We start from the raw sequence: 9,661 nt of genomic DNA, 5'->3' as shown, positions 1-9,661 counted from the left end.
TGTGCTTTTATAGCCGATATAGGGATTCATAGGGGTTCCATAGTTACCAAGAGTATTATGATGTGAGCAACTTGTTTATAAGACTTCTAGATATCTCTGTCTCAATGACCTTGAGTGGTTAAATTTAATGAGGATTATTTTTTGTATTTCAAGTAAACTATGTTTTCTGCAATTTTGGCATGATGAACAGTCACTCTCAACTTTTTTTTTGACCATATCATATTTTACTGACACCAGAAACACGTAGTTGGTCTGAAAGATTTGTTCAAATCGTGACCCCCCCCCCTTGATTAATTATAGATTACGACGGAGTATTTGCTATGGATATAACCGAAATCTTCGGCTACACAGCCTGCAGACAGCTGTCTCAGTTTATTGCAGCTGTACTCTTCTTCCATGCGTCGGAATACACTCTATCTGTCTGTACTCATGGGAGATCAAACGTGACTCTCAAGTCTCTTTTAATCAGCAAAAGTTACGTTGTTGCCATGATCGGGGCATTGGTGGAGTATTGGCTTGAAATAACCTTCTTTCCATGGTTGAAAGAGTACTGGTGGATAAGCAACTTAGGCTTAACCATGGTTGTCATTGGGGAAGTGATACGCAAAGTGGCGATGGTTACAGCTGGACGTTCCTTCACACATCTTATCAAAGTTTATCATGAAGAGCATCATAGACTAATAACCCATGGCATTTATGGATTTGTAAGGCATCCCGCGTATACCGGGTTTTTCATATGGTCAGTTGGCAGTCAGATAATGCTGCTTAATCCAATTTGTACCCTTGGATTTGCAGTGGTTGTGTGGAAGTTCTTTGCTGGGCGGATACCATATGAGGAGTTCTTCTTGAAACAGTTCTTCGAAGTTGAGTATGACTTGTATGCTCAAAGGGTCCCGTCTGGTGTACCGTTTGTGAAGTAAGAGAGTGAACGCCATTGCCCTCTCTCATTTATTTATTTTCATAGAAATGTATATCATGATATTTAGCGGGTTCTCTACTCAATTCGGTTCAGCGAATGAGTTCAAGTTTCTAGAACGCTACAGGGTACAAATATAAAGAAATCTAGCAGCCTTAGTTGGCAAACTAGGTTCGTGACCTTCTTATATGCACAATTCAGTTTGAAGATAGGCTGACAGAACCTACGGCTTTACCATGAAACCGTGCTTCATTCACTGAGGAACACTAATTGACATTGGCGTATGGAGTGTGACAGTGTGTCATAGCAAAGCCCCTTCTTGTCCAAGTCGATATTTAGTTAGACTGTCTCAAACATAGGAGTGTGACTGAAAGTCACTAGAGATACAAGAGTTGGTATGTATATCTATCTACTGCGATACATTTCCTTATGTTTTTTTTTTTTTTAAGTTTATTTAACTTGCAAAGTTAAGCCTCTTCTTTTGTTTTCATTACAGTAAACTCTACTCTGTAATTGCTTCATTGCCTTTTCTTAAAAATATTCAACTAGAGCAGCTCCTGAAGTCAGTTAATACTGTGCGTAAGATTAGTACCTTTGTATAATTGTATTATCACACTTTATTGAGTCTAGAAGAGCTCTGGTGAGAGTGTTTTTCAGTGTTCCATCTTGCACAGTAACATATTGGTCAAAGTTGATATTTGTCGACTACTAAAGTAAAATGTACGAGTAGTAAATATATACGGAGTATATGAGAGGAACGATAATACTTTTGTAACTAGGAAACACACTGCAGGCAGAGTTCTCACTATGGCTCTTGAAGGAGAGAAAGTATACCACACCTGTGCAACATCTTTACATTTATATCCAAAATAATATTTTTACAAGATAAAATGTCCAATGTTTTGTTCAAACTCTCTTGTAAAAGAGAGTTGAAATGTCTATTTAAAATAAGAATTGATAGCAACCTAATTGTTATTGCTACATAATTCAATCATTAAGGTTAATGTCTTCATTTTCACAGAAGCTTGTTTGTGATGGTATTTGTACGACAAAATTAGTTAAACTACAAAGCTTATTGCTTTATTTATTTTTTTTACTAATTTTAAAACAATCTGTCACTCAAATTCACATAGTCAATCTTGCACTCAATCATAGTCAATCTTGCACTCAATCATATGAAAAAGTTTTCATTTGTCCCATTTAGTAATTCCATCTTCAAATGAATTGAATGAAGTACCTTCAGAATCACTGTTTCAGATACTGTTAAGAAATTTCTCTGAAATTCAATGCATAACATGATTTTGATTCAAAATAGTTTATTACTCCACATTTCTTCCCTTTTTACATTGCTAATTTTTCTTGAAAGATTAAATTCCTTAAAAGCATATACACGCAACCTAAAGATTCTTTTGAGAATTCAGTCCATTTTTTCCCAATCTTCATTATTTGTAAATTGTAAGCAACATTTTTCCAATATAAAAGTTTTCACCTATTTATAGTTTTATATAGGAGTACCCTTTTGTTTTATTCTGTGATACTTGCATAGTTGCATTATACTTTAGTATTCTCTATTTGTCTTTTTGTATGAATTTGAGTTATTGGGATGTTGTTAATTATGGTCTTAATAATGGTATTTTTGTTAATTTATGCTATTTAATGTTATTGGGTGCTTAGATTTTTGGGTATTTTTACTTGGTATCACTTCAAAATTTAGGTTTGTTTCATAAAAAAACAAGAATATGGGTTGTTTATCGTGTTTTGTTTTTCGAAAAAAAGCTGTCAAGGCTGAAGACACTGATCAAGCTCAATCTGTTAATCTCACTTCAGGTACTGTTTACAGTTGGAAACTTTTAATTTTTTGCTTCATACTATTTAATTTCGGAAACGTCTTTGTGTTGCTAAGAATGCTAAGACACAGTTAAGACGGCGTATATCCAACCCCTTTACCCCGCAATTTGCGGGAGCCATTGAGGCACTGGGGTAATGTTGTTGATGCTTGGGTGATAAATGTTGTTTGATACCTTGATTTATTGATTTTTCATTTCCAATGAATGCAAAATTCATAATTCTTTGCTTCTGAATTTCCATATAGTAAATCAAAATAGCTTGTTAAAGTGGCTGCGATATAGTAGTCATTCAATTGAATTTTTTGTTTTCCCATATTTGTTGCGAGATAGTAGTCATTTGACACAACTCCTGATGTAATTTTCATTGGGTTCATCTAGAACAACTTTTCTTGTGCTGTTAACACATGGGTAAGGCTGCGTAGATCCAGCCTCCCATACCCTGCCCTTTAGTGGAGCTGATAAGGCACTTGGGTGATGGTATACTCGTTATACGGTGTTGGTTGATTTCTAATAAATATGCAGAAAAAGGGTTGTCTGTATTAGAGTGGTATGAGACTGTAAATTTTTGATTTTGTGATGTAAAGTTGTGGCTTACTACGAGTATAATCTTTTCTATCAAGGTTTTTTCTGAGTGGTGGATATCATGTGTATTCTGTGTAGTATATGTCAGCAAAGATGTAAATTCTAGCTATGCTAAAGCTTTTGACAAGGCTGCTCGGGCAAAAAGTCCAGCAAAAAGTCTCACATACCGTGAACTCTGTATTGCAACTGGGATGTTTAATGATGCTAATTGGATTGGCGAAGGGGGTTTTGGGAAGGTTTTCAAGGGAAGGCTAGAGACAGGGGAGGTAAGCAGTTGCTGCTCTAATTTTCGTATGATTTTTCTTGTCATTCTTTTAGTTTTTGATTTCGATAATGGCTGATGCATGTGTAGTGATGTGGGATCTCAAATACCGTATACAAATATTCTGATGCGTTTTGCATACTTTTGGTGTTGGAACAAACCTAAAAATATAAGATTGTAATTAGACCTGTCAAACGGGTTGGGGTCGGGTCCCGGGTCAGGTCAAATGCGGTCGGGTCATGTGGGTCTCGGATCGGGTTAGGGTCAGAATACGGGTCTGAGAAAAGTTTATGACGTCTTTTATTTTATCATTTTTCAGTCGAAAAAACATACTCCCTCTTATTCAGCCTTTAGTTCCCTCTTTCCTTTTTCATGCTAGTCAGGTTTTGTTCCCTCTTTTCTTATTTGGAAACCTTAATGTGCCAAATTCAATTTCATGTAGGGTGGTCAAAATTCATTTCCTTATTTTTGTGCCAAAAGAAAGGGGAATAATAGGCTGAATAGGAGGAAGTACTTTTTAAAATTAAATTTTATTTAAAATTAATAATTATTATATTCATTATTTCAGTAATTATTTTATTATTTAATATTATAAAATTAATATAAAATTGACTTAAATTAATTTTTAAATTAAAAATATTAAAATTTTATTTTTTATATTTATTATTTCAAATATAATATAAAAATATTAATATTTTAATAATTTTCTTAATTTATCTTTGACCCATCGGGTCGAACGGGTTGGGTTGGGTTTCAACCCTAAAATAACGGGTCATTTCCGGTCACGGGTCAAGATTTACGGGTCTTTGGCCCTAAAAAAACGGGTCGGGTCAGATTTACAGGTCGGATTGTAATACCATAATGACTTGAAAATTTTCACCAGAACACTGTAAACAGATTTTCTCTGATTTGCCAGTCTATAGAATATAGATGTGCGTATACATGTAAATCTTTTCCAGACGCAAAATATCCTCATAATATGTTTAGTAATGATATGATCTATATGAGATTTTTATTGATGATGCACATGTTGTTACTTGATAGGTTGTTGCAATCAAACAATTAAATCATAAAGGTCTTCAAGGAAGTAAGGAATTCATTAATGAAGTTCTTATGCTTAGCCTTCTTCATCACCCAAACCTTATGAGCTTAAAAGGTTATTGCACAGATGGTGATGAAAAACTCTTAGTTTACGAGTATATGCCTAAGGGTAGCTTGGAAGACCATTTATTTGGTAAGCAACTAATGTCCTATTGAATCTGTAGGTATCCTCTGCATTGATTGTTCTAATGAGGAGATTGAGTTAATAATACTGCTTATTTTTAGCAGAGCGTGATCTAGCTTAGATAGTCGCAAGAATGACATCTGACTAGTATAGCATTGCTGAAGTATATTTGATGAGCATTTACTAGATCTTCCCATATATAGTATATTTGTGTTTTGTATCGAATCCAACGACAAACATGGCATCCAGTAGACGAGGGGAAGTGGTATTTAACTTAGATGTGAGATGAATATATTGAGAGGTTTTGGTGGCTACAAAACCAACATTGTCCCAGTGCGGGAATAATTTGATAAGCATAATGGTTGAGATGATAATTGCTCCATTTGCTTTTGGATCGAAGTTGTAGGAGGCAAATATTTGTGAGATTAGAAGATATAGGGCCTAGTGGCCTACAATCACACGGGACTACGGGAGTGTTTTTATGGGATATTTCTTACCAAAAGTGGAAGTGTAGTGATTTGATTTTAACATCATATAAATTTTCTTCCCGGTATCTTTTTCTCCTTACTCGTGATCGACCCCTTGTTATGGCCTGAGATTTTTTACATGCCTGATTTCAGATTTGGACCCTGATAAGGTTCCCTTAGATTGGCACACTCGCCTTAAAATCGCTGTTGATACAGCAAGAGGACTGGAGTATCTTCATTGTACAACCAGTCCACCTGTCATCTTTCGTGACTTAAAACCCGCAAATATTCTACTGGACAACGAGTTCAATGCCAAGCTAGCGGACTTTGGACTTGCCAAGTTAGGACCTGTGGGTGACATGACCCATGTATCCACTCGAGTGATGGGAACTTACGGATATTGTGCACCTGAATATGCCATGAGTGGGAAACTGACAGTCAAATCCGATATTTATAGCTTGGGTGTTGTTCTATTGGAACTCATTTCTGGACGCAAGGCATTCGACTCTAACAGGACTTTCCGAGAGCAGAACTTGGTTAACTGGGTAAGTTGCCTTTCTCTAAATCATTCAAAACATTATATTATATGAATACAGACAATTGTACATTTACATGTGAAAGGAGCCATTAACCCAATAATTAAATGTATTTTTGCTATAATACAAGATTGGATCGGATCTGTTGAGACTTTAGAGTTGATTCACACGGGAAAGTGACTAACTGACTAATAGTTTTATTCATGTACCTGTAACCGCTGTTTTGGGTGTAAACGGTGCCCTTTGTTACTCAGACACGCCGACACGTGTCGGCGTGTCGGACACGGCTATCTGGTGTGAATTTTCCTGTTTTGTGGTCTAAATTGAAGTGTCGAAGTGGCGTGTCGTGTCGGACACCGACACGTGTCTGACACGCGACACGACAGTTAAGTTATGTGTCGGAGCAACATAGACGGTGCCTCAGGAGTCGGGTGGTTTTGTTCATGAGTACCATCTCTCAATAACACTACCATCTAAACTTGTTGACATCTGCATCTATAATCATTGAAACCTGAAGAATTACACATCGTCAATTCTTCATATTCATGTATTGCTTTGATTTACTGCAGTCTCGCCCATTCATGAAGGATCGGAGGAAATTTGTACAGCTGGCAGATCCAGCTATGAAGGGTTTTTTTCCATTGCGGTGTCTCCATCATGCTATCGCCATAGCTGCCATGTGTATCCAGGAGCAACCTGCTTTTCGGCCACTCATTCCTGAAGTACTGGAGGCACTTGAATACCTGGCATCTCAACCTTACAATCCAGAAGCCAGTGGTTCTGAAAAACGCAGCCGTTTTCAACCTTTACCTTCACAACGAGACCGAAGCAGATACTAGAAAAAAAGTAGTTATACCTTTAAACGAATTATAAACAGTGAAATACATCATATAATTATTGAAGGCGAAGTTTGTCCCAACTACAAAAATGGCAGCTAGGTAAAATGTTTTGAATTTTAGAGCTTGCCCCTCCTCTTGACTTCTTGAGGTCCTGTTTCCTTGCTTGCTTATTCATTATTTTATTTTTTTTAATGGCAGGTGAAAGCACAAGTTAAGTTTATTCATTTGTAAATACCAGATTGTTGTAGACTCCACAACTATGTTTCTTTGACGGAGTCTTTTCGGAATTTGCTGTCCAAACAAAGGACGATTTTCCGTTGGCGAGAGATGAAGAACAAACAATGCTCAGACAAAGCTTCTTCATTGTAGTATCTTTTAGTTTATGGTTGAATTCTAGTCGTATAATCTGTATTTCTGTGCATTTATCTCTTTGGAATGAGATTTTATAGTTGAATGTTGTTGAATGTCCCATACTTTACTCCTAAAGTCCCAAACAATGAAAACTGAGTTGGAGATTGTTCTGTAATGTACTCCCAACAGACACTTTTATTCTTTAGTCCAATGGAGAGCAATCTGTCCGATGCATCTCGTCAAACACTCAAACCACACCATTTTGCAGGCAGATCTCCAGTCTTGTGCGTAGCAAAAACATATCAACCAGAGAAGTACATTACCCCTCAGTTGAAAAAAAGGTTTGTTTTTTTTATGCTATTCGACGTATGTAGCCAATCATGCGAGTTTCACCAGTTTCAGTTATACGGTAATCTTAATTAGGTCCGCTTAGCTTAGCAGATGACAACTAGTTCAACCCATAAAGTCATGAGAAGTGGTACTCATAAGTCATAGCCTGAGTTCAACCCGTCAACATCAAATTTGCCTTTGTAAGTTGGTTTCGGGGGTGTGGGATGACTTTTATTGGTGGTGTTGTGGTGTTTAGATGTTAAGAGGGGCTAATTCCAACGAGGGGTGGTGGGTTTCGATGAGGGTGAGAGTGGCGTGGGGTTGTGGTCGCCGGCGCAAGGGAGGTGCGGGGGTAAGGGCACTAGCCAGTGGCGGAAGTCGGCGCCAATTGGGTGGTTGAGGGCTCGTGATGGTGGTTAGGGGTGAGGTGGTTTTGAGTCTTTTACTTTTTTTCTTTTTTTTTTTTAATTCTTTTACCCATTTCAAACCATGGTGGTTAGTGTTTGTGGTGTTTTCATACTTTTTTTATTAGTTAAAATCACTTGGGAGACGTTTGCTTGGGGCAAGGGAAAGGGAAAGGGAAAGGGAAAGGGATATTTTGAGTCACACTCAATAATAATAAAAACAGTCCGTCTTGCTTGTGACGGAGGTATCCGTCACAAGGTTGCGACGGGTCGGATTGTACCGTTTATATGGTAAATGGGTAGACAGCTAGTACTGTGCATGTACAGTTAATGCAGACTAATAATGTTGTGCATGTACCATTTATATTATTCAATTACATTCTTCCCAGTGCATTATTTCTACCACACAATGAAAAGTGATACATTATTCAATTACATTCTTCCCGTCCAAAATTCATTCTCACTTTCTTTTCATATTCTCTTTCTCTCTCTCATCTCAACTTTCCAGATTCTTCAACTACATACAATTTAATCTTAAACCCAAACATTAACATAAAAATTGGTAACATGGCAAAGAAAACAACACAAAAAAGGCACCACCTAAGAGGAATACTATAGGGAGAAATGCAAGCAACGATGTCGGATGAGGTATTCTCATTTCCATAAATTTATATATTTTTCAGTTTATGTGATGATTGTTGATTTATATTTGTTTTTAGTTTTTGTTGTTGTTTTTAACTTGGTTTATTCATTATTTTGGATTTTTTGTTTTTAAATTGATTTATATTATTCTTGGTTTATTTGATTTCATTATTTTGGATTTTTGGTTTTATTATTCTTGGTTTTTGTTTTTATTTTAGTGTTTGTTGTTATTTATTTGATGTGGTTTTTAAAATTTATGTTGCATGTTTTGAATCTATTTTATGTTTGCTTTTTTAAAATTTAAAATTGGTGTTTGATTTATATGTTTATTTTTTTTATTATATTGTTTCTATATTTATCTTCATCTTTTCATCTCACATCGTTTTGTCTCATTATTTGATATTATTTTAAATAATGTTATATTTTTTTTTTTGCGTAAGAAATTAAACAATGTTTGCTTGATACTTTAGTTTGATTGAATGTTTACTTGATATGTTACAAGTTTTGTTGAGTATGTTATCATATAGTGATCTTGTTTATTGATATATATTGATATGTTACCATTTTATTGGTTATGTTACCATTTTTGGGTATTAAATTGCAGCATTGTAGTAATATGTTACCAGTTTTGTTGGATATGTTATCATTTAATGATATCGACTATTGATATATATTGAGATGATATCATTTTGTTGGTTATGTTACCAATTTTGTTGGATATGAAATTTATTTCTATGTTTCAATTTGTTGTTGATTTATATTTGTTATATGTTATCAAATTTGTTTGATATGTTACCAGTTTTGTTTGATATGTTATCAGTTTTGTCCAAAGTTTAGCAAGAAGTGCACTCGAGCAGTAGTAAAGAAAGGTAAAACAAGCAAAAGGTGATTGCGATAAGGGCATTAATAAAGGAAGGTGGGGCAGGACTGAGTGATAGCGCGTGGAAATGTTCATATTACGTTGCACCCAAGCACCGCCAACGCTATAGCGAAAAAGAGTGATAACGGGAAACATTAATTTTATGTTTGGAGGGGCTTATTTTGGTCATGCTTCATGGTTTTGTTAAAACATTGTTCATTTTGTTTGAAATAAAACTATAACTTGTGTTTGATTTTTGGGAACTTTATTTTGGACATGTTCTTTTGGATGACATAGTCCCTAAAAAATGTTCGCACAATTTGTCAATATGTTACCTATTTCAGAGTGTTAACATATTCGATAAAGATGTCAACGTTATAGGCATATACATTGCCATTGGT

General features: G+C 35.6%; 2 protein-coding genes across 2 annotated transcripts; both read left to right on the top strand.

The window, feature by feature from the left end:
* The first annotated feature begins 320 nt into the window (after nt 1–320).
* LOC141611323 (protein-S-isoprenylcysteine O-methyltransferase B-like) lies at nt 321–1,479 on the top strand. Its single transcript, XM_074429838.1, has one exon. It carries the CDS (start codon nt 321–323, stop codon nt 918–920), a length of 600 nt encoding a protein of 199 aa, XP_074285939.1. The 3' UTR covers nt 921–1,479.
* Nucleotides 1,480–2,655: 1,176 nt separating this feature from the next.
* LOC141611322 (putative serine/threonine-protein kinase PBL21) lies at nt 2,656–7,196 on the top strand. Its single transcript, XM_074429837.1, has 6 exons — nt 2,656–2,743; nt 3,424–3,611; nt 4,652–4,841; nt 5,453–5,844; nt 6,405–6,773; nt 6,873–7,196. The coding sequence occupies exons 1-5, from the start codon at nt 2,656–2,658 to the stop codon at nt 6,672–6,674; spliced, it is 1,128 nt and encodes a 375-aa protein (XP_074285938.1). The 3' UTR covers nt 6,675–6,773; nt 6,873–7,196.
* Nucleotides 7,197–9,661: the final 2,465 nt, after the last annotated feature.

This window comes from Silene latifolia, chromosome 11 (genome assembly GCF_048544455.1).
Source record: "Silene latifolia isolate original U9 population chromosome 11, ASM4854445v1, whole genome shotgun sequence".
Taxonomy (NCBI): Eukaryota; Viridiplantae; Streptophyta; class Magnoliopsida; order Caryophyllales; family Caryophyllaceae; genus Silene; species Silene latifolia.
Note: the sequence above shows the minus strand (reverse complement) of the source record. Positions and strands in the feature narration are given on the sequence as shown.